Source organism: Neovison vison, chromosome 13 (assembly GCF_020171115.1).
Source record: "Neovison vison isolate M4711 chromosome 13, ASM_NN_V1, whole genome shotgun sequence".
Taxonomy (NCBI): Eukaryota; Metazoa; Chordata; class Mammalia; order Carnivora; family Mustelidae; genus Neogale; species Neogale vison.
In genome coordinates, this window is record NC_058103.1 from 37,781,340 (window position 1) to 37,807,601 (window position 26,262).

Below are 26,262 nucleotides of genomic sequence, written 5' to 3' on the forward strand. Positions count from 1 at the left end.
TTAACCCTGAGTTCGAGACCTGAGCCGAAACCAAGATTCAGAGGCTTAACGGACTGTAACACCCAGGTGCTCCATTTTCTGTCCCAGTCTTGAATAATAAATGTTGATTGAGCCTCTGTTTAGATTCAAGACTTTGTTTAAGCCTCTGCAGTGCAATAGAGAGAGAGGCAGTTCTGCGACCTTGGACTTGCATTCTAGCAGGACTGATCAAATCAATATCTGCTTTCTTTGACCTAAGCATACCATTTAATGGTTACACGAAGAGGTACTTAGCCTCTGGGCCTGAACACCTGGAAGAATGCAAACCAAGAAGCAGAGGTAATGGTATACACATTTAGTTCATGTAATGGCAGAGAAAACATTTGATTCTGGTTCCTAGAGTTCTCCTTCCAAAGTCAATGTTCTTTGCCTTACATCACTCACTTATTCCATACCTACTGTGTTCCACATGCTAAGCCACACTCTGGAGATGAAGCTGTGAGCAAGATAGGGAGGGTCTTTGACTGATGAAACTTAGAGTTTAGTGGGGGAGACAGAGAAAAATAATTATGTGAACAATTAATGTTTTCCAATTCCCTAATAAAGATTTAAATGAAGTGTTGGCATTAAGGTAAAAAACGTACGCACACACACACACACACATACACACTTATATGCTTTTATAAATATATACATATATATTTATAACTTTGATTTTCTTCATTAACATTGAAAAGGATGGTTCTCTCCTGCATTGAGAATGGTGGAGTAAATGCACTGTTCCTAGATATGCTGTAATCTGTGATGCATTGAGTCTCTGAGTTTTTATAAACACATTACAATTATGTGATCTTTGATTGTTACATTGTAATAATAATAGCCAGATAATAACATGATTGTGACAATTCTTGCTTCTGTTTTTATTAATTGGTAAGAGGTATATAATTTTACTCAACTGAATTGGTATAATTGCAATCAGGAACAATGAAACTTGGAATTTTAATGAGCTTGTGCTACCTAACTTGGTATTAATATTAGGGTTTTCCAATACTGAAAAAAGTTCTTGTACTCTTACTGGTATTGGGGTTGGGAAAAGCTGCTTTCATTTGTACAGGCATTTAGTATGCAAAATTTCAAAAATATATACAATTTTGTTTTCTTAAATTCCCTTTAAGAACCTAAGTTTCCTTAAGAACTTAATATTTTAGGGATGCCTGGGTGGCTCAGTGGGTTAAAGCCTCTGCCTTTGGCTCAGGTCATGATCCCAGGGATCCTGGGATTGAGCCCGCATCAGGCTCTCTGCTCAGCACTGCTTCCTCCTCTCTCTCTGCTTACCTCTGTACCTACTTGTGATCTTTGCCTGTCAAATAAATAAATAAAGTTAAAAAAAAAAAGAACTTAATATTTTAGGAGCACCTGAGTGGTTCTGTTGGGTAAGTGTCTGACTCTTGATTTTGGCTCAGGTGATGATCTGGGGGTTGTAAAGATCTAGCCCTGCACTGGGCTCTGTGCTCAGCAGGAAGTGAGGATCTTTACCACACACCCATCCCTGCCCTCCCTCATGCTCTCTCTTTTTCTTGAGTAAATAAATAAATCTTTAAAAAAAGATCTTAATATTTAAATGAACAGATTTCAGAAGACCATCAAACTTACATACAACAAAAATGCCTGGTCTAAATTTGGTGGATGCTAGAGCTAATATTAAATTTATTTAATATTAAATTTATCTTTAATTGGTTTTAAGAAAGTTCTTCAACTGAAATCTTTCTATACTGCAGAAAGAAATATACAGAAAGAGAATTTCATTTTTTAAGCTTTTTCGGGGCTTGTTGTAAAAGTTCCAAAAATAAGACAAAGTAAAACACAAAATAAATGAAAACCCTCAACAGTCTAATTTTCTTTCTTCACATTTCATTTTCAGAGTATTTCATAGGATATTCAAAAAGAGTTGAGAGAGAAACCCATATATTTGTGTTATGACTTTTCCTTTCTAATTAATGAAACATGTGACGTGAGATTATCAATTAATATACCTCCTGTCTCTATTGGGAATTGTGCGTAAGAATGTTAGTGGCACTGCCTGAGTTGGTTCACAGAAGTAAATTTTCCAGTCGACTGAGACTTGTTCTTTCCTGCAGTTACTTAAGGATCTTGAAAAGAGCCTTTCAAATGATAGTATTTTCCTTAATGTTATATAAAAATATAAATTAGGACAATATTTTGGTCACAAAGGGACACTGTACCTCCTCGTGGATTTAGATATGTGCTTGTTTCACCCCGTAAATCTAGTTCCCATAACAAAGAAGGACAGTTTGGTCATTACAATTTTATAAATAACCTCTTAAAATAGTTAAACCAAACACAACTTATACTTATGTTGGTTCCTATTTGTATTGACTTTCAAGCAAAATTGTAGACTGCACAGAAACTAAAATCAGTATAAAACAAGACAGTACATTGACCTACATAAACACATACACATGTAGGTAAAGGATTGAGCCAACAGAGGTGTTTGGCCACCTGGAGTGTCATTGTTACTGATGTTGGTCATATTGGGGTTTTGGTTTCCTGGCAGCTGAATTAGAAGAGAAGTATTTTTGTCTAATAAAGGAAGCAAACACACTTGTGTAAGGAGTTACATATTTTATTCTGGCGTTGAATCCAAACAGAACTTTGCCATATGGGACTTTTGTTTTCAAGCAATAAAGTATACTGATCAAGATCAGGGATACACCAACGTTTTGTCAGAAGAACCAGTTAGGACATAGTTTAGACTTTGTGGGCCATATGGTCTTTGTCTCAACTACATGACTTTGCCGTTATAGTGCGAAAAGAGTGATTAACAATAAGAAGTAAGTAAATGAATATTTCTGTGTCCCAATAGAATCTTGTTTGTGGACACATTAATTTGAATTTCACATATTTTCAAATGTAATGAACTATATTTTTCTTTTGATTGTTTCCAGCCATTTAAAAATGTAAAAACAATTTTTTGCTGAGTGGCTATATAAATAACAGTTAGTGGGCCAGATTTGGTCTTCAGGTTATAGTTTGCTGGCTTCTGCTTAAGATTACTAGGTGTGTATCCATTCTTCTGTGGATGGACATCAGGACTCTTTCTGATTCAGTTAGAGAAAGATGATTGTTACATGCTCTCACTGATATGTGGAATTTGAGGAACAAGGCAGAGGATCATGAGGAAAGAGGAAAAAAATGAAATAAGAAGAAACCAGAGAGGGAGACAAACCATAAGAGACTCTTAATCTCAGGAAGCAAACTGAAGGTTGTTGGAGGGGAGGGATGGGATGGCTGGATGGTAGACATTGGGAAGGGTGTGTGTTGTGGTGAGCGCTGTGAATTGTGTAAGACTGATGAATCATAGACCTGTATCCTTGAAACAAAACAAAACAAAACAGACCATTATTGAATGTCTAGTCAGTTTGTCAGATTTCTGTCCTGTTCAAAATTGTAGCATTTCCACCCCTAAAGTTCTTAGATACCTTCCCTAATTTAGCTTTCTTCACAGAACTCATCATAACCTGAAGTATTATATATGTGTATGTATGTATATATATGTATAATTTATATATATGTGTATATGTGTAAATATACATAGATAGAGTTCACTTCTTTGTTAAAGAATTAGAATAGATCTTAGAATTATTAGAATAAACATTTCATGCAGGCAGACCATTTTGCCTCTTTTTTCACTGCTAAATAATTAGCATCTAGATAGTGAATGGTACATGGTGGGTGCTCAATAAATATGTATTTTATCAACAGGTATAATTCTGGGGTCAAAGGGCATATGCATTTGGAAAACATCTATATATAAAAGACCACCAGCAACTAGCTGTGATCACTCAAAATGACATTATAGCTAAGGAAAAAAGAGTATAAGATCCAGCTTTGAGAAACTCCTACAGTTAGATGTCAAGCAGATGGGAAAGGCTAAAGGAACACTGAGCAGTAGCTGGTGATATCAGAAAAAAAATGGAAATATAAGGCATGTGGGTGGCTCAGTCAGTCTGCCTTCAGCTCAGGTCATGATGCCAGGGTTCTGGGATCGAGCCCCACAACAGGCTCCCTGCACAGCAGAGAGCCTGCTTATTCCCCTCCCTCTCCCTGCTCCCCCTGCTTGTTTTCTCTCTTTCTCTCTCTCACTCTGTCAAGTAAGTAAATAAAATATTAAGAAAAAGAAAAGTGGGTGTATTTGATTTTATGTAAGTCGAGAGAGAAAATGAACAACTGTTTTGAAGTCTTTTAAAAGACACATAAAATAAAATGTGAAAATTCCATTTATATTTTGCAACATAGAGCTTATTGCTGGACTTGATAAACACAGATTTACTAGAGTAGTGGAGACAGATGCAACATTGGAGTGAGGAGGAGTAATGTGTAATAATTAAGACAGTGTGATTTTGGCGTAGGGACAGTCAAATCAACATATGGTAATAGCATAAGATAATGAGCTTAAAAATTGCCCCAAACATATGGGGAGATTTTATATGTCAGAGACAGGCAAATGCAGATCTGTGGGAAAGGTGAGACCGTTCAACAATTATGTCATTGTGTTTAATGTTTATCCATATGGGGGAAAAATTTCAGTTTAACCTCTCCGCACCATGGCAATCAATTCTGGGCTTTAAAGATTTAAATATTAAAAACTGCCATTTTTTTACAGAAGCAGGAAAAAAATCCTAAAGTTCATATGGAACCACAGAGGACCTCAAATAGCCAAAACAGTGTTCAGAAAGAACACAGCTGGATGGTACTGATGTAGAGACATATATACCATACAGAACCCAGAAATAAAGCCTGGTTGACTAATATTTGATAAGGGCACCAAGGAATACAGAATGGGGAAAGGATAGTCTCCTCAACAAATGGTGCTGGGAAAACTGGATGTTTACATGCAAAAGAATGAAATTTGATCTTTATCTTTCACCACACAGAAAAATCAACTCAAAATTAAGGAATTTAATTTAAGACCTGAAACTGTAAGACTCCTAGAAGAAAACATAGGGGAAGCTTCATGACATTGGTCTTGGCAATGATTTCTTGAATTAGACTCCAAAAGAACAGGCAATAAGATTGGTAAAAGACAACTTGAACTACATCATACTAAAAAGCCTCTGCACAACAGAGGAAAATATTAAAAAAGGAAAAAGGCAGCCTATTAATGGGAGAAAATATTTGTAAGGGCTACATTGGATAATGGGTTAATATCCAAAACATATAAAGAGCTCATACAATTCCATAGTAGCAAAAAACAAAAACAGAACAATAATTCAATTAAAAAATGGACCAAGGACTTGAATTGGACATTCTTCATAGAAGATATAGAAGACATACAAATGACCAGCAGATATATGAAAAGATGATCAATATCCTTAAGCATCAGGAAAATGCAAATCAAGATTACATTGAGGTATCACCTAGCATCTGTTAGAATGGCTATTACAGAGAGAGGGAGCATGATAACTGTTGGCAAGGATGTGGAGAAATTCGAACTCTTCTACACTATTTGTGGGAATGTAAAATGGTATAGCTGCTATGGAAAACAGTATGCAAGTTCTTCAAAAATTAAAAATAGAACTACAGGGTCACCTGGGTGGGTCAGCCAGTTAAGTGTGTGCCTTAGACTTAGGCCATAATCCCAGGGTCCTAGGATGGAGCGCCAAGTAGGGCTCCCTGCTTAGTGGAGAGTCTGCTTCTCTCTCTCCCTCTGTCCCTCCCCTCTGCTTGTGTATGTGCTCTTTCTCTTTAATAAATAAAATATTTTTTAAAAAGAACATAAGGAATAACATGGAGGACACTGGGAGATGGAAAGGAGAAGTGAGTTGGTGATGGGGAGATAAACCATGAGAGACTGTGGACTCTGAGAAACAACTGAGGGTTTTGGGGAGGAGGGGGGTGGGGCCTTGGGTGAGCCTGGTGGTGGGTATTAGGGAGGGCATGTATTGCATAGAGCACTGGGTGTGGTGCATAAACAATGGATTATGGATCACTGAAAAAAAAAATCTCCTACAATTCCAGGGGAAAAAAAAAAACCTACCATATGATCCAGGAATCCCACTTATGGGTATTTACCCAAAATAATTGAAGTCAGGATCTCAAAGAGACACTTGCCCTCCCATGTTCACTACAGCATTATTCACAACAGCTGATATGTGTAAACAATTTAAATCTATTGGTGGATAAATGGATAAGAAAAATGTGGTATACACATACAGTGGAGTATTATTCAACCACAAAAGAAGAGAATCCTGCCATATGAAACAGTGTGTATGAAACAGGAGGACATTATGCTAGGTGAAATAACCAGTCACAGAAGGACAAATATTGCATGATTCTGTTTGCATAAAGTATCTAAAATACCCAAACTTGTAGAAACAGAATAGAATGGTGATTGCCAGGGACTGGGCAAGGGGCATTGGGGGTTACTTTCAGTGGCTATAAAGTTTTAGTTATGCAAGATGAATAAATTCTAGAGATCTGCTGTGCAACATTGTGCCTATGGTTAGCAACACTGTATTGCACACTTGGACATTTGTTAAGAGGTACATCTCATGTTAAGTGTTCCTACCATAGTAAGAAGAAAAAATATGTAGAAATTTTTTGATTAGATGTTTTTAATTTCTTAAATATGAGATGGTTTGACTAAACAAGTATAAATTTAACTTTATTAAAATTAATATTCATAAAACTACACCACAAAAAAAGTGAAAAAATAATCTACAAATTGTGAGAAAATATTGAAATTAAGCAGTAAAGGGCAAGCTTCCAGAATATATAAAGAGTTTCTATAAACTACTAAGAAAAAGATAACCACATAGAAAGATAGAGAACAGATACAAATAGGCATTTCTCCAAAGAGGAAATACAATTAAAAACATAATTTTGACCTCTAGATTCCCATAATATAATTGTGGCAGCCAAACTTTGCTCACAGCTCTTCTCCCCAAATCTCTAGGCTAACAAGAATAATAAAGTTACCCTCAGAGTACAGCTAAAGCTCAGGTATGAGACAGAATACTGTACATTTTTAAATTTTATTCATGTCCAAGCCAACAGCGTAGACTCTGGGACACACAACAGTGCCGGGAGTCAGGAAGGAAATATACAGAACAGAGGAAGAGGCATGTGGTCTTAGTCAAGATGGAGAACAGAAAACAGAGACCAGCATTCATCATCAGAATGAACAATCGCATCCAGAATGCAAAATACTGAGGCCAGGACTGAGACCTAGGGAACCAGAATACATGCTTTTGTGGAGCTGGGCAGCTTGGAGTGTACTTAGGATAAGGAGAAATAGTTTTGGGAAGGCCATACATCAGGGGCAGAGAAAAGCCTTGGATGACTGATGTTTTTCTTGGAAGCTTAGTGGTGAAAAGGTGAAAAGAAGTGTCTGAAGAGAAGAGGACTAAGAACAAGATATAAGAAGTTTAGATCCAAATTGTATTGTTTACGAAGAAATTACACTTAAGTGCTGTAACAGAGGAGGGTGTCTTTGAACTAAGGAATCTGGTAGGATAACAGAAGAAAACTTGCCCCCTACACTCTCATTTCTCTCCCTCTCCTTCCCCTACACACAGAGGACTCTACTTCTGCTGGTTAAGAAAAATACAAATAATGATAAACCGAAAAAAGGAGAGAGGCCATATATAGATATAATATATAAAGATACTGGAAAAGAAATCAGAAAATAGAGCTTTTCAACATGAAAGCACGCTCCTACAAAAAGCCATGGTATAGAAGAAAATGCATATAGCACCCAAATTAAAATTAAATATAGTGAAATTAATTTAAGATGAGAAAGAATTTCAAAAGTGATAAATCCAAAAAATTAGTTTGGAAAGAGAAATATAGGAGCTGATCAAGTCAGAAAATAAATGAAAGAAGATAAAAATAACCTTCAAGTGAAGACTAAATTACAAGGTGCCCACATTCTATTTTTTTATTATAGACTAATAGTAATAAGAAGATAGAGAATTAAATAAAAAGAGCAAAAAAATTAATGAAACAGAAATATAGAAAGAGGTACACCATGTGTGAACATGTAATAGAGAACACACCTATAATAACCCAACATATATAAAATTCGTGTCTACCAAAACAGGAAATAAAACAAAAAGAACAGAACTGATGTTTAAACAGTTTAGGAAAGCAGCCTGAAACAAAAAAGCCCCTTAAACCTGGCCCACTGCATACTAGGAAATATGGGGTTGTTATCATGAACTTTAAGGTATGTCCTATACACCTTATAAATGTCCAGGAAATATAGTAGACATGCTAGGTATTGACGAGTGCCCATTTTGTGTTCATTGTTTTAAAATAAAAGCATTCCCCCCCCATCAAATAAATGAATAAAATCTAAAAAAAAAAAAAAAAAGTGGGGGGGGGTGCCTTGGTGACTCAGTTGGTTGGGCAACTTCTTTCAGCTTAGGTCATGATCCCAGGGCCCTGCATCAGGCTCCCCCTGCTCTGCAGGGAGTCTGCTTCTCCTTCTCCCTCTGCCTGCCACTCTGCCTACTTGTGCTCTCTCGGTCTCTGTGTCAAATAAATAAATTGAAAAAATAAAAAAAAATAAATGAATGAAATCCTAAAAAATAAATAAATAAAAGCATCCATCAGAATTGTGTGATAGTATCAAGCCAAAGAGAGGTGAATCTCGTATGGCATTTTCATAGATAATATATAATGGGGAAGAATCATACGAAGTGTTGAAAATGAGGACCCATAGGAATCTATGCTAGATGTTTAAACAGTGAAGACAGGAGAGGTCAGCTTGGTAGGGAAGGTGTTGGAGATCTTAATACGGTTAGCTGCTGGTGACAGTGTGCGTGGATTTGACTGTTGGGTGTTTAGAGGCATTTACTTCCACAAGGACTGAATTGTCCACACCACCATGCTCCATGAGAATCTGTCCCTTGTATCAGGGAAATGTGTCAGCTCTCAGAGTCAGTCACTCTGAAATGGAGAAACTTTTGAGAAGGGGTGAACTAAAAGCAGAAAATGATTAGATTTATTAGGGAGTGAGTGGGATAAGATCAAGGGTCATTTTGAGGAGCAGGAAGAATGTAAAAAGATTAGCAAGTCAGGGCAGGGGACAGATGGCGGTGTTGCTTGCAAACTGGTGAGAGTTTTGGCAGGTATTGGGCACCAGAGTCCTAACCTGAGGATCTTTCAGGAAATGTCCCCAAAAGGGCCACATGCCATTGTGAAACCGTAATGGATAGCATTCTGAATCAGGCTTAGCTTCTAGAGGCTCATGGGCCTCCCACGGTCACAAGCTGACTCGGGATAAATTTCTGTTGATTGTCTCTGTGCAGAAGCAATGGCGTGTTGTAGAAAGAGCAAAAAGGCTTTAAAGTCACCCAAACCATGGATCTCTTAATAAGCTTTGCTAAAATGGAAAGAATAATACCTATATTGTATAGTTTGGGTAAGGATTAAATTGTTGCTATTCTTTATTCTTCCAAAGCCTGAATCAGTTGACTCTAAGGAAACGATGTTGAAATCTCCGCTGGATTGTGTTTGAGCCTTAGGAGAAGGACACTGGGTTTGCCACTCTGCTAAAATGGTAGATGCTGTGATTTCACAAAAAGGCCTAAAGCCGCTCACCATCCTAGGAAAGAGACCTTTTAAGTCACTTGATGCTTTTCCAAAAGTTTGCTCTTATCCCATTGATAAAACAGTATAGGTTTTTTGTTTGTTTATTTGTTTTTTGGCTAAAGTATCTTAACAGACAGATAAGAAGCTTCTGAAGATAGTGGCAGTGTGTTGTTGTTGTTTGTCTATACCCAAAGACATAGCACGGCCCTGGCATTCACAGGTGACCGTCCATTGATGAGCGAATGACGTAGCCAATGAGGACAGAACTCTCTTAGAGTGCTTTGGAAACTCCGGCGAACTTGGGGGAGGAGTTATTCCCTTTTCTTCGACACTGTTCCCTCAGCGTCCTAGATTACATAAAACTGGCAAACCTAGTCTAAATAATGGATTCATTAAAGGGAAAATAATAGCGTAAAGATCTGGTTTGGGTAGGGAACAGCACCAAGGGCTGAGCAAACTCTTTCTCTAAATGACATTTTCAAGACAGTTTTGAGGTGTTCCGGGTATTTAAGAAGAGGACACTAGGATATGTTCTAGAGGGCTCTGTTATAAAATGCAAGGTTGCAGGTTGATTTCCCAAAGCAAAGATTTTTGGGGAGCCAACACCTTCAGCTTTATGCTAGAGGCCAAAGCATCAGGTCAGAAGCTTGTCATTGGTTGTGATACCCAGGAGCAGAGGGACAAACTAAAATGGTCTCTGGTGAGATTCAGCTCATCTTCCTGCCAAGCTGACGTGTGTCAATCCAGGGGTTCTCCTGCTGAGTGGCTTTCTCCTGGAGTTCTGGCTTTAGGAGAAGTAACACTTAATAAGTGTGTGTTAATGGAAACAAATGCTAGGCCCCATTATTAGTTGATGTTCCATGGGTCCCAGTTTTGGGGGGCCTATTTGTCTGTTCTTCAGGAGAGAGGAACAAAACTTGTAGTTTTTAAAAAAAAATTTTTTTTGAGATAATTGTAGGTTCTCGTGCTTGTTGGACATAGTGCCGAGAGATTCTCTATATGCCTTTCATCCAGTTTCCTTTATAACCAGAAAATTGAGATTGATACAAATCATCAACCTTATTCAGATCTCACCTGTTTTACACACACTCGGGTGTGTGTGAGTATATGTTTGTGGTTTTATGCCAATTTTATTATAAGCGTAGATTTGTGTCATCACCACTGTGGTCAAGATACAGAAAGAGTTGCGTCGCTCGGATCTCTTGTGCTACCCTCACACGGCGACAGCCACCTCCCTCCCCTCCAGCTTCCCGAATCCTGGCAACGGCCAATCGATCTATGCTGTTACTTCCTCCAAATTACTGTGTGTATCCGTAGTTTGTTCCTTTTTATTGCTGAGTAGGATGCCTTGGCACAGAGGTACACCAGTTTGTCCAACTGTTCACCTGCGGAAGGACATTTGCGTTGCTTTCAGTTTGGAGCTATTGCAAAGTAGAGCTGCGCTAAGCATCCATGTAGAGGTTTTTGTGTGAATTTAAATTTTTCATTTCTCTGGCATAAACCCCCAAGGGTGTGATTATGGGTCATATGGTAAGCACATGCTTACTTTTGTATGAAACCATCACACTCTTTTACAGGGTGGAGGTATGATTTTGTATACCCAGCAGTGTACATGCAATCTGGTTTCTCTGTGCCCTCACATCATTCAGAGCTATTGTTTTTTTTTTTTTTAATTATTTTAGATAGACAGTGATGTCACATTGTGGGCTTAATTCATGTTTCCCTAATGGATAATAAGGTTGAACATATTTTCATGTGCTTCTTTTTTATCTGTATGTTCTCTTCAGTGAAAAACATATTGTCTTTGCCCATATTCTTTTTTTTTTTTTAAAGATTTTATTTATCTATTTGACAGACACAGCAAGAGAGGAAACACAAGCAGGAGGAGTGGGAGAGGGAAAACCAGGCTCCCTGCAGAGCAAGGAGCCTGATGTAGGGATCAATCCCAGGACCCTGGGATTACGACCTGAGCAGAAAGCAGATGCCCAATGACTGAACCACCCAGGCACTATATTTCCCTATATTCTAATTGGGTTTCTTTTAATGTTGAGTTTTGAGACTTCTTTTATATTTGAAATATCTCTTCCTTGTTGCATATGTAGCTTGCAAGTATTTTTTCCCGCAGTTTGTGGTTTGTCTTCTCATTCTCTTCAACTTCTATACTGTTACATATAAGCCCATGATGCATTTAGAGTTCATTTTTGAGTAAGATATGAGGCTTAAGTTGAATATTGTTGTTTATTTGCCAGTGTATGTCTAATATCTCCAGCACTGTTTATTGAAAAGGCTATCTTTCCTCTGCCAATACCAGACTGTCTTGATTAGTGTAGCTATATAGTATATCGTAACATTAAGTAGAGTGATTTCTACTACTTTGTTCTTTTTCCGGTGGTCTTAGATATTTCCAGATCTTGTACTTTTCCATATAAATTTTATTTATTTATTTTTTAAATTTATTTAACAGACAGAGATCACAAGTAGGCAGAGAGGCAGGCAGAGAGAGAGGGGGAAGCAGGCTCCCTGCTCAGCAGAGAGCCTGATGTGGGGCTCGATCCCAGGACCCTGGGACCATGACCTGAGCTAAAGGCAGAGGCTTAACCCACTGAGCCACCCAGGCGCCCCCATATAAATTTTAGAATAAACTTGTCGCTGCCTTCAAAAGAGCCTTACCGATACTTTAATAAGAATTATATTTAACTCATAGATCAATTTGGGGAGAGACAACTGACATACTTACTATATTGGGTCTTCCAACTCTTCGACACTATTTCTTTCTCCATTAACCTAAGTGTTTTTTGATTTGTTCTTTTCATCAGCATTTTGTAATTTTTAAGATACAGATCCTATCCATGTTTTGTTAGAATTGTATCTAAATATTTCATTTTTTAAAACTCATAAACAGTATTACAATTTTAAATGTGGTTTCCACATATCCATCTTTTTTTTTTTTTTTTTTTTGAGTATTTGTTTGGGATTAAGCGCTCATCTGTTGCTTTTCCTCATAGTCAATACACTCACCTATCAATCTGCTGCTGCCTTTGATATGCCCTGGACAGAAATTAGATCACGTTTGCAGGATCTGGGCCTCCGGTAAGGTTCCTTGAGGCAATAAGTGAGGTTCAGGGACATCTGTTACATGTAAATACTACATGCTCTGGGACAGTGTTTCCTATTTGTGGACATTTTCACTTTGGTATCCATGACTATTTTCTGGATGATGACAATTACAATAAGTTTGATTACTGATATGTCTAGTTTCTCAGCAATGAAGACATTGGTGACAAATACCAATATAAGTAAGACATACACCAAAATGCATTTAGGGCTTACTTCCCAAAGTCCTTTTAATAATGTCAACATAGCATGCTATATCAAAAAGATGATAATTTGGTTTCTAGGGTATGTAGAATACAAATGAGTTTTAAAGGAATTTTTAAAAAAAAAAACATATGTATTTCTCCTGTACAATAAATAAGCTCCTGCCTATAAAAAAAGTTTAACTTTGGTCCTAAAAATGTTGAAAAATTTTGGTCACCATGACAGCATACATAATATTAAGTAACAATCAAATAGCTAGCAATGTTTACTCTTATATTTTCAGGTCTTGTCAATAGCATTGATACAAACTTAATTATGACAGTAGATACTACATTTAGTGATAGAAATTCACAACGAGGGCCACCTGGGTGGCTCAGTCAGTTAAGCATCTGCCTTTGGCTTCGGTCATGATCCTGGGGTTCTGGGATCGAACCACGCACTGGCCTCCCTGCTCAGCGAGGAGTCTGCTTCTCCCTCTGCCTCTGCCCCTTCCCCCTGCCACCCCTCCTGATCTCTCTCTCTCTTACCCACTCTCTCTCTCTCTCAAATAAATAAACAAAATCTTTAAAGAAAAAAAAATTCACAATGATGTACCCATCATTTAAGGAAGGCTGCTTCCATTAAATGAAATGAAAATAGAGGGTCACTATCATAAAGTTGATTAATTGTAAAATGGCCAAGTTTTCGCTTTGCCTGTATAGACTTTTCCCCAATCATTCCTTACTTATACCCTCCTCTGACCTACTATATATTATTTCCCCTAGAGTTGGCTTCTTTTGGCAACATGTTAGTCTTTTCCCTGTAGCTTCGACTGACCTGGTAAGTTTGTCTTGTCTTCCTGGTAAGACCGGCAGGCAACCTGCATGAAGGAACTGTGTGGTACCAGTTTTTAATTGTGTGTATATATATATATTTTTTCAGCTATAATAAACACTGTATACCAGTACTACATAATTATTGAATGAAATTAGGTAGTCACGGGCCTTGCAATGTTCTATCCCATGGTAGTGCAACTTAATTTTGACCAAATTTGCCAAATGCCAGTATTTTCTGTGGTTGGGAATGGTGATAGTAATGATTTTCCATATAGTATTTTGTTATAGAAAGGCACACACACATACATACATATACATATAGCATGACAAATCTTAGGCATACAGATCGATAGATTTTTTTGTGTGTGGGTATATACCATATAACTGCTACTCAGATCAAGCTAAATTTTTTATCACCCTGGAACACGGCCCCATGCCTTGTCAAGGAATTACAGTGCCCTTCCAAAGCTATCACTATTTTAAAAATTGAGTTATAATTCACATATCATAAAATTCATCGTTTAAAAGTGAATAGTGGAGTGGTTTTAAAAAAAAAAACTCTAGAAAGCATACTTGAGTATATAAATATCCAAATAGCTATGCCCTTTTGTCTATTCTAGTGGTCCCAGAGAGCTAAATTCCTGAGGCACTTTACTTATCGTGAAGGGTTTAATTTACCAGAAAGCTCAGTCTGATATTGCTATCCTATTTCAACTATATGAAATAACATAACAGACTTTACTCAATAAGAACATATTGATCAAGGTCTAGTCTGGTAAATGTCAGCATATTGGGAGAGTGAGTGGAAGAGCTTAGTGTTCACTGAAAAGTTTCTAACTTTATAATTCAGAGTTATCTTTATACATAAACCCACTGATACGTGTATATACATATATACCACATCCATAATCTATATATGAGTGTTAGAATGTGAAAAAATGTTTCAGTGTGATCCCCGTTGTGTGAACATTGATATTTTGTTTTATTTCAGTTTTCCTTCCACTTAATAATTTCCCAATCTTTTCAAGACATCATAATTTTCTAGCTATTATTTTATATATTTTAATATATATAAAATTATATATATTCTTGATTTAATCTATCTGTATACACACATATAGGTATCTATGTGTATTGGCACATATATATATATATTATACAATCAAATAAATCTCAAATTCCTTTTAGAATTAAATGCAATATGAAAGAACGACTCACCTATCTTTTGCTTCATTTACTATTCTGACTTATTTTGACTACCTTTACTTTCTACAGTGGTTGTCTACACACACATGCACACATGTAGATATGTTAAATTGCATACATAATTTGAAAGAATGATAACGAACATCTTTAGGAATTTTTGTTTGCTCTCTCTACTGGAAGGTTGGGACAGAAGCTTATGTGTCAGGTTCTTTTTCAACCAACATTATATTGTTGAAATTTATCTATGTTATGTGTAGTTCTTTCTTTTTCATTCTTGTTGCTGGTATCAGTCCATTGTATGAACATACCACAATGTATTTATCTATTCTAATGTTTTTTGATCTTTGTGTAATTCTCAGCTTGGAGCTGTTATAAGCAGAGCTCCTACAAATGCTCTTGTTTATGTGGTTTGGTACATTTCTATAGGCATAAACCTAGAAGTGGAAGTGTTGGGTCTTCGGGGATATATGTTCAGCCTTTGTCAATGTAATCAGGTAACGGAAGTACCTGGGCGTATGTGAGAAGTGCACTCTTTTAAAGAAGGTGGAATGTCATTCGTCATAGGCAACTTTAAAATGATCATTGCCAGATTTTTCCAAAATTGTTACTACTCTTTTGGATAATTCAGTCAAATACATTTTAAAATATATTTCTAATCTTAGAAAATGTTTTCACATGTGGAAAAGTACTCTCGTTTTTACTTTTTAAAAAAATTGAGGTTAGTTGACACACAATGTTCTGTTTCAGGTGTACAATTTAGCAATTTGAGAAGTTTATACATTATGCTGTGTTCCCCACAAGTGTAGCTGCCATCTGTCCCATTACACTGCTATTACGGTATTGTTGACTATATTCCTTATGCTCTGCTTTTTATTCCTGTGATTTACTCATTCCATAACTAGAAGCCTGTATCTCCCCCAGCCTCTTTACCCATTTTGCCCAACACCCCATCTCCCTTCCCCCTGGCAACTATCTGTTCTCTATTTATAGTTCTTTTTTTTTTTAAGATTATATTTATTCATTTGACAGACAGAGATTATAAGTAGGCAGAGAGGCAAGCGGGGCGGGGGTGGGGGGGTGGGAAGCAGGCTCCCTGCTGAGCAGAGATCCCTATATGGGGCTCTCAATCCCAGGAACCTGAGATCATGACCTGAGCAGAAGGCAGACGCTTTAACCCACTGAGCCACCCAGGCGCCCCTATTTATAGTTCTGATTCTGCTTTTTTTTTTGTTTTTATAGATTCCATTTTTGAGTGGGGTCATATGAAATTTGTCTTTCTCAGTCTGACTTATTTCACTTATCATAATACCCTCTAAATCCATCCATGTTGTCGCAAATAACACAATCTCATCCTTTTTTATGGCTCTGTCGTATTCCACTGTGTGTGTGTGTGTGTGTGTATTCCACGTTTTCCTTATCCATTCCTCTATTGATCGGCACTTAGATTGTTTCCATGTCTTAGCTATTGTAAACAATGCTGCAATAAACATAGGGGTGCATATATCTTTTTGAATTAGTGTTTTCCCTTTCCCTGGATAATACCCAATAGTAGAATTATTGGATCATACAGTATTTCTATTTTTAATTTTTTGAGGAACCTCCATACTGTTTTCCACAGTGGTTCTACCAACTTACATTTACACCAACAGCATACAAGGGTTCCTTTTTCTCCACATCTTTGCCAATACTTGTTGTTCTTTGTCTTCTTCATATTAGCCATTCTAACAGTTGTGAGGTGATACCTTATTGGGGTTTTTATTTATATTTCTCTGATAATTAGTGATGTTGAGCATTTTTCTGTGGGTCTGTTGGCCATCTGTATGTCTTCTTTGGAAAACTGTCTATTCGGGTCCTCTGTAAAAACACTCTTATTTAGTCAAATATACACACATAAAAAAGTACAGATATAAGATCAAGAATGGACAACAATTGAAACTCTAAGTTTCATCAGATCCCTAACTTTGGGAAATTAGTGGCCCAGAACATCAGCACCTTTAGCTAAAAATTGGGAACAATTGCTGTTTTTTCCTTTTTATTACTCACTTAACTGCAGAACCAAAACCATGAAAAATTTGGTAAAATTGGTTCACTACATTTTTTAAACAAAAATCTTAAGTCTCACTTTTGTATTTGTAGTCTATTTGCAGAAAATTTATGTCTAAAGTGAAACCTATGAATTTTAACCTATAATCTTTTACTGGTTATAGCAGTCTTCTGTAGATATGACCTTTTACTTAAATAATGGAAGTTAATCTGCTTTGGTTTTATTTCATTACATTGTCTTTGAGTTAATTCCTTGGGGGTTTGGAAACCCCAGAAATTGGCAGACTAACCTCCAGACAGCTGCTCTCCCTTGGTCTGCATGGCTGCCTGGTTATACCTAAAAAAAAAAAAAAAAAAAAAAAAAGAAAGAAAATAAGGTGAACTTTCTTTTCTTCCCATAAAATGAATGAGAATTGAATTCCTGTAGAGAACTTTACTTCATTTGTTGGCAGACTTTGAGCCCCTCATTCCCAAGAAGGATTGTAAAAATGTTTTATGTTCAAATGTCACTTGCCTTTCTCTCTCCACTGATTTTCACCAATTTAATACCAATTCAGTTGGATCAGTGAGGGGAGATTAATTAGGAATGCATAACTTAATTGCATCAAAGGAAGCAGGGATTTTGAAGACTGTCAGTGGTAACTTCATTGCCTATCAAAATGTCATTAATTCATTTATTCCTTTATCCTAAGAAAGAGAACACAGGGGTCATCTGTCCTTTTCAATTACTATTAAAAATAGCTGACACTATATTATTCCTGGCATAAGATTTCGTAGATATTCAACAAAATAATTTATGTTAGTAGTGAGAGACATCAAAAGTGAGCCTTGTTTTGTTCACTGCTTTCAGACACTTAAAATAGAATAATCACCATTATCCTCATTTTCAGATTAGAAATTTGATATAGAGTGATTAAAAGTGATCATTCTGTTGTCCCTGAACTAGGGCGTAGTGAGTGATAAGAGACTGCCTTCACTACGATTAAAGCTCTCAGCCTTCTGTCTCATTACAGTTCCATAGACAATTCCATACAAGCTATGTACAATTCTATTTTTGTCTCAGGTGAAATTGGTTTTTCTTTTTCAAATGCAAATGAAGAATTTAAGGGGAGGGTGATTCTCCTACACTACTGGGTTAGAGAGTAATTTGATATACTTTCTGGGAAAACAATTTGGCAAGATCCTTGAAAACGTTTTTATATTTTACACACTAATTTTTCTCCTAAAATAATCTGTCCTCAGACAATCTGATGGAGAGAGTATTTGTTATACCTTGATTTATGAAAGGGAAAACTACAAATCCAGATATCCAGTTAAATGCAGTGGTTAAGTGTTCTGATTGTATGATGGAGTATTACGAATGATTCACATTGTTTTTAAATCAGTATTTCATGGCATGGGAAATGATTGTAATGTGATATTGGGTAAACATGGAAAGAAATAAAGGTTTAGAGATTCAAGTTTTATGAAAATGGTTTATACATATATAAATATGTGTAAACAATGAAGAAAGCTCATGTTCTTCTTTATAGGTTTATGATTTCCTACATTTTATATAGTGGTTATTAAAATGCATTTTTTAGTGTATTCAAAGAGTTAATAACAGAGGGTAAAGCTTTCTGTGGGCTTTGTCGAGTTAGCCATTTCCTTAGGGAATCTTGATTTAACTCTTTGGTTTCTGATTGAAGTATTTAGGCTTACTTTTCTAAGCTTTAGCAACATACGTAATATTATAATGGGTGAAAGTGATGGGGAAACTGCCATTTATCAAGTATGTTCACTCCCTGAGAATATTTAGCTCAGGTGCTTTCCCTGTACACACTAAAGCTTATATTTCAAGTATGATAACTTCCTTTAAGCAAACAGTAATGGGATAAATAAATAATTTGTCAATGCATCCTTATGTCTTTACCAACACACTAAAATATGCCACACATTTATTTGAAGCTGAAATTAAAGTGTTTAGAAATGGAAACATATCTGCAGAGAAATCTAGGCTGTTCTATGGTGGTAGTAGTGGTGGTGGTCCCGTCAGTGATTTGCTAATAATTAAACTATATTTTGATTAATAGGACCTTAAATCATTTTCAGAAATTAGCATTTATATTTCTGTATCTGCAAAGAACCAGAAAATATAAAAGAGTGCCAAATGTTGCATTTTATTCTTGGTTAAGCTTCATTGAGGAACATGGCTTAACAACTGGAACTCAAAGAGTTTTGGGTTTTGCTAGTAACATATTGAGAAGCCTGGGGCAAATCACGTAAACCTTTATCCAGTACATCTGCCTTATCTGTAAAATGGGGCACTGAACTAAGAACAATGATTTTTCAAGCTATTCCTGACTGGAAGCTCCAGGGGGGCAAGGACTATGAGAGTTTTTGCTCTTGGATCTGGAGGGCTTGAATACTAGCCAGCATGTAACTAATAGATGACCAGCTATCACTAGCTCTGAGTTCAATGAGTGACTGGGTGTGCCCTTGGCATAATAAATAAATAAGTTTAAAAAAATTTCAATGAGTTCAATGAGTGACTGGGTGTGCCCTTGGCATAATAAATAAATAAGTTTAACAAAATTTCAATGAGTTCAATGAGTGACTGGGTGTGCCCTTGGCATAATAAATAAATAAGTTTAACAAAATTTATTTCTCAGATCATGGCTTTCTTTTCTTTTTTCAAGGTTGGCTGCGGAATTCTCAAAGTGATTCCTTCTCTAGAGCTCTAGCTCTTCCAAAGAGAAATCTTATTCATTATCTTAATTAAGAATCTAATTGATAACCATCCTGATAAGAAGAGGGGATAAATAATCACTTTCAGTATGGATATTTTCTACGGAAATGTAATTTCATTCATTTATAACTACAAGATACCCATTAGGGAACCTACCCACAAGAGATTGCATAGAACACCCGAGGCAGAGTTCATTGAAATTGAGTCTAAAGGAGCAGGGGTTAGAATCGTCTTGAACGGTAATTTTATCACATAAAACTAAATTTTGCCTTGCCTAAGACACTTAGTAGTGCTTACATTAAAAAACAACAACAACACCACTAGACTCATATGTCGATGACAGACACAGCATATAAGGCACATGCTCTCTCCAGGGGTAGGGAAAGAGCTTGCCACTGTGTGTGACTTGGGTCTATTTAAACTTAGTTTTAACTTGTCACTTTATGACTTCTGGACTTTAGTATATAGCATCAATAAAAATAATAAATGAGTCAGTGTCATAAGTGGAGTGAAACAAAAAGGGAAAAATGCACTTAAAATGTAATAAAAATCCTCTTTCAATATGCCACTGAACAGAGAATATTACTAGCATTAGAAGATTTCATTTGCTGCATGAATCCTGAAAGAAATAATTAAAAGGACATAAAATGACTGTTACCACAGTGAATCTAAAAAATTAAAAATCCTGTAAGGTAAATGAAATAGAAACAGAATGATCTATTTCCCATTAAGCTATTCAGTGTAATGTGTATGCATGTGTGTATGTATTTTGCAATTATTTTTATTTTTTGGCTTTTCAAGCACTAATTTCATTTTCAGCTTGAGGAAAATATTAACATGAGCTAGTGCTTGAAATATCTTCAGGTTCAGTGCTGAAATATTTTCTTAATTTTGCCTGGAATCTCATCAAACAGCCAAGATACAGAATTCAGACCGGGGTGGAAAATCAAAGAAAAGCAAATTGCTTTTGCAGAGATAATGCGACAATAAACTTTGTAAGAATGCTCATGTTCAACAGGGATAATAAAGCCATTGTTTCCTTAGTCCTTCCCATGTGCAAGGCTAAACTGGGCTAAACTCAAACCCTTTTATTTAATTCCTTCAATGGACCTATGAAATAAGGACTATCCCACTTCACAGACAAGGTTTAAAGAAATGAAATAATTTAGGCTACAGAGTGGCAAGTGATAGATTCAGGCCCAGACACAAGTCTTCCTGAGCCGACAATCTTTTACACAACTTGACACCATAAGTTATGCCTCCTAGCCATCATGGGCTCCCTTCTCACCCAGGCCATGCCCTGCCCTAGTACATTTCTCATTGTATTTTCATTGTTTCTGCACATGCCTACCTCCCCCTACTCTATGGTTAGCTCCCACATTGCAAACATAGTGTCTTATTTACCCTTCTAGTTCCACAGGTTTTTTTTTTTTTTAAGATTTTATGTATTTATTTGACAGAAATCACAAGTAGATGGAGAGGCAGGCAGAGAGAGAGAGGGAAGCAGGCTCCCCGCTGAGCAGAGAGCCCGATGCGGGACTCCATCCCAGGACCCTGAGATTATGACCTGAGCCGAAGGCAGTGGCTTAACCCACTGAGCCACCCAGGCGCCCCTAGTTCCACAGGTTTAATGCAGGGGTGTGCCTCATCATAAAAGCTCAATAAGGACCCATGGAACGATTAATGTCAGAAGTCATTATAGATTAATATAATAGAACATTGCATTATTATGGAAAAAACTGACATGGAAGGAAAGTGCAAACTGCTTCTAAACCTCTGTTAGGCATTCTTTTCCTCAAAGATGAGATTTTTCAGGATAGGTGAGTTGATCCCCAATGCCTATGGGAATTCAAAGAGTATAAAAAACCTACAGAGTAGCTTAAGTGATACAAAATAATAGGGACAGTATTAGGAAAGATTAAGGGAAGGGATATGGAAAGTATGCTTTAATTAATGGTCTTCACATTTATGATGGATTCATCTTCTACACAGGGAAGGGACCAACTTTTCATCGATAGAGAGCCCCAAACAAAAAGAATACTCAGGATATTTCAAGACTTGGGTAATTTTTAAAGGTTCAAATGCATGTAGTACAGGAGGGAAAACTATTTCATGTTAAAACTTTATTCAGTATAACTTAATTGAGAAAGATCAGTTCAGTTTGAGAGGTTGAAAACCTTGCAGAGAAACATTTCTGAAAAGGAATAGTTTACCAAGGGGGTTGGGTGAGGATTCTAAGCGAGTATGTGTATGTATCTTTAAAGTGGGTAGCACCAATTCTGTAATCATATCTTGCTTGTTGATGCTCTGATTAAATATGGTCGGTAGTGTCCATTTTAATCTGGGTCCTTAATTGCCCTGTCTGAAAGCTACAGGCAGTAAGAGCTCCCTAAACCTTAGATGGAGAGCTGTCTAAGCATGTTTCTGCCATTTGTGCTCTCTTCTGAAGGGTGCCTAGAGCTTGAGTTCTCCTGTTTCCCTCAGCAGTCTTTAGGAGTCAAAGACCAGGGTGAAGGGGGGCTGCCAGGCGGTAGTGGTCCCACCTTTTGGCAGTGCCACTTGGGTATTGCCAATTGTCGAAGCCCTCCAGAAGACTGGTGAATACCCTTTTCACTCCCTGGAAATAAATTTTTTTGTGAAATGAAAATCTTTCAGAGCGACAGAAGACACACATCGAGGGTGGAGTTCTCTCAGCCCATGCCAGCACATCAAGTTGCAAGGGCACTTTCGTTGACTTTGTTGTCTTGTAATTGATTCATATGAATCCACCTCCAAAATGGAGTAAAGTCCGTTATCCTGAATTTTGTTTCAACTCTAAAACAGAGAGTAGACTGAAATGAATGTTAATGCCCTAGTTTAGTTAGCTCTTGGAGGAAATTATATTAAGATCTTTTTCTGAGACCCTTCTGGACCACCTTAAGACTCTGTACTTTCTAAGGGGAGATCCATACCCCTCTCCAAACTTTACTTGTGGTGCTGTAGTGTACTAGTCCCTATACTCATCAACTCATCTGAACGGGTTATTAGGTCCTTGAGAGGAGAAGTGTGTATTTTAACTTTGCATTCCCAGTGTCTAGTACCATGTATTGCAGACTTTGTCATGGTCAGTAAATATTTATTGGGTGACTTTTTTTTTTTTCCTGAAATAGCCCTTTTCTCTTTTCTTCTCACTTATTCATTTCTCACTTTCTTCAGGTTCTCTCCATCTGTCCCAAGGACATGAGAGCTGATATCTGTGTTCATCTAAACCGGAAGGTTTTTAATGAACATCCTGCTTTTCGATTGGCCAGCGATGGGTGTCTGCGCGCCTTGGCGGTAGAGTTCCAAACTATTCACTGTGCTCCTGGGGACCTCATTTACCATGCTGGAGAAAGCGTGGATGCCCTCTGCTTTGTGGTGTCAGGATCCTTGGAAGTCATCCAGGATGATGAGGTGGTGGCTATTTTAGGTACTGTGAACTTTCCTAATGTAGTAGCAAATGTGTAACAGTTTTAGAGATTTTGCTTCTCAGGTTTCTTAAGAGAAATTTCCTCTGCTTGGTGACTTTGGAAATTGGGTCACTAATGAGATGATGAATCTTAGTGAAAACTAGTAATGCTCTTTCAGCAAAGATCATTAGTACTGGTCACAGCTTAATGAGCTGTACAAGGGTTTGATTAAACTTTCTTTGGCAGTGGTAAGACAATACTTTTTAGATTAGAGCTGATCATAGCCTAAGGTGACTGTACCTCCTGGAGTTGATAAGTGTGAAGAAGATGGCTTGTGGAACTATTTTCAAGTTAGCAACCTACAATGTTAGTCTCAGAGGGGCCATAGAACCTAACTCAACACTTTCCTTTAGAGATGAACAAAATGAGGACCAGAAAAGTTAAGTGGCTTGCCCAGCTGGTTAGTAAATGAGTTAGGACTTGAGTACAGATCATCTTATTCTAAATATTTCTGCCTCATTCATCACAGTGGACCTAAGTGATGAGCTAGAAGTGTTGAGGTAAGTGAATTTGACCCATTATATTGGAGGAATCATAATACAAGTAAATTTAGGTTTATAAAGCTGGTTCTGTCCATTCATGAGCCAAGAAAATTATTTGGCTAATAATAAAGTTCATTCTAAAATTCAGAGGCCCAGTAGATGGTTATACTAACAAAAAAAGGCAGTGATAGTATATGTAAATAACAAAATTTTTAAGAAATTACATGTTTGGGACAAGGTAATATATATATTGGTGAAACTATATGAAATGGCATTTTAGATCATTTCTGCCCAAATCTCTGTAGCAAGTTCATGAAGTCCACATAGATCTAAAAGGAAGCAATGAGGTCAGAAGAGAATCAACCCTTGTTTTTCTCTCAAGTAAAAGAAGTTAGAATTGCAGGATGTCAACTCCATTTTCATCATATTTTTCATGGCTCGTGTCTCATGAAAAATGAGCTCAGTTTTTAAACTACTGGATTTTTTAGCTACTGAGGTCAACTTACCATATCTTGAATGCCACTTATTTTTGTGAGTCAAAGATTGACTTATGTGTCTGAGAAGCTGCAAAAGCAAAATGCAGCACAGAAATGAATAACTGATTTCAAAAAGCACAATTGCCTGAAAAAAACAACAGACTTGGGAATTGAGAAGCAGGGACCCTTTGTGGGAAAATAGGTTCAGTAAAATTCGTAAGAATTATAGAAAGCGGTTCAGGATTGCAAGGGACCGAATACAATTGTTTTATAAACCTCTTCTTAACTATTTAGAAATAATAGTACAGTTAAGGGGAAAGCTCTTTTAGGAATGATTTTTATTTGTGATTTTTGCAAGAGAAATTCATACAGTACCTGAGCATCAGCACTGGGTATGTGTTTATTTTTATTTTTTAAAAGATTTTATTTATTTATTCACAGACAGAGATCACAAGTCAGGCAGAGATCGCAAGTAGGCAGAGAAGCAGGCAGAGAGAGAGGGGGAAACAGGCTAACTGCCGAGTAGAGAGCCCAATGCAGGGGCTCAATGCCAGGACGCCGGGATCATGACCTGAGCCGAAAGCAGAGGCTTTAACCCACTGAGCCACCCAGGCACCCCTGGGTGTGTGTTTAATTCCACTTGGTGTTTATTCTTCTTTGTTTCCTGGAGTATAAAGGAGTTATAGATAATCCTTCATAAAAAGTGTACGTTTTGCCAGAACAGTCCTTTGTGGTAAAACAAAGCATAAACATACTACAACCATTCTTGTTTGCTTTAAGAAGAGGATAGAACACATACCCGAAACAGGTGTATTTTCTTTTCCTGCACGTTGGTGTCAGTGGTGGGCGGAAGGTTCCGGGTACACGGTGAAGCTAGTTCTGCCTCGTGATGAATGACCTCAGCTGTGTACTCATTGTCATTTGCTTTGCCCCATTTTCTTCATCACAGCCTCACCTTGGTAACTTATTTTCTAGAAAGAAGGCTGGAAAAAGCCCCGGGTGCAGTGCCTCTGGCTTGGGTCTGTCAAGCTAGAATCATTTATTACTCAGTGAGACAGACAAAATGCATTTTCTTTCCCTTTTAAAATAAAATGGTAGCTGGTTTTGCACAACGACATAGTAAAAATGAACACAGGGCTCCTGGGTATCAGACCAGCCTCATCATACATCTGTCACATTTTATTTCTTTGTGTGCTTTTTGTTTATCTTCTTCAAAAAAATCCTGGGATTCAGAGACTTTTCATTTCTTGGTTTAATGAGTCAAATTATACATACGCCTCTCTCTTCCCTGGAAAGTTTTCTTTCCTTTTTTCCATGGGCCTTGACCATAGATTAATTCAGCTAAAAGGCAGTCAGATGATTTAAAAAAAAAAAAAAAATTTTTTTTTGACCCGGAAGTGATCTCTGAGGGTGGAAATGTGTGTGTGTGGCAGGGAGGCACAGCGGTGGCCAAAGCTGTTGGGGGCTGGCAGGCTGCCTGGGTGCCGTGGAGCCCAGCAAAGACACTGTCTTATAGGATTCTGTGGTGTGGGTCAGTGATGACATGACAGATGCGGAGACGAGCTTTGAGAACTCTGTCCCGCTGTGTAGAGCATTCTGTCAACCTGGGTTTCTTGGAGAGGCAGTGTGAGGACACTGTGCACTGGGCGTGTGGACTCCGGATGAGCTTCTGCAGGAGAGAGGGTGTGGAGCTGTGGACGGGCTGCCCTTGTGTTCACACCATGTGCCCGTCCACCCTGGGCGCAGCTGAAGCCCAGCCTGGAACCTACCAGAAAGGCCTTTCCCTACCAGCCAGCCTTTTGACTTGTAGATCCTCTCTCCAGCTCCGTTTTGTGACTTCTTAGTCTTGTCATGTCCATTTTGTGATTTAGTCTTGTGGTTTCCATTGAGGATGTGTGGTTTCAGGCTTCTCTAAGTTAAACTACTTTCTTTGACGATTATGAGAACGGCGGGAGGGTTAACACTCAAGATGCCTTAATAATGTTTTAAGAAAGGGAGAGGAAAAGGGAAATCCAATAGTGTCACTCCTGATATTTGGGGCCTGTCTATTCCTTTCCTGCTCCTCCTGTTTTTCTTCTTCCTCTTCTCATTTTTTTTGGTAGTTGAATT

General features: G+C 37.4%; 1 protein-coding gene across 1 annotated transcript in view; it reads left to right on the forward strand.

The window, feature by feature from the left end:
- The window catches only part of KCNH5 (potassium voltage-gated channel subfamily H member 5), a 290,625-nt gene that overhangs the window by 193,412 nt on the left and 70,951 nt on the right, over positions 1 to 26,262 (forward strand). The window contains exon 9 of the mRNA XM_044232335.1: positions 22,903 to 23,155. Coding sequence (XP_044088270.1) covers positions 22,903 to 23,155 — 253 coding nt within the window. The remainder of the gene's footprint in view (positions 1 to 22,902; positions 23,156 to 26,262) is intronic.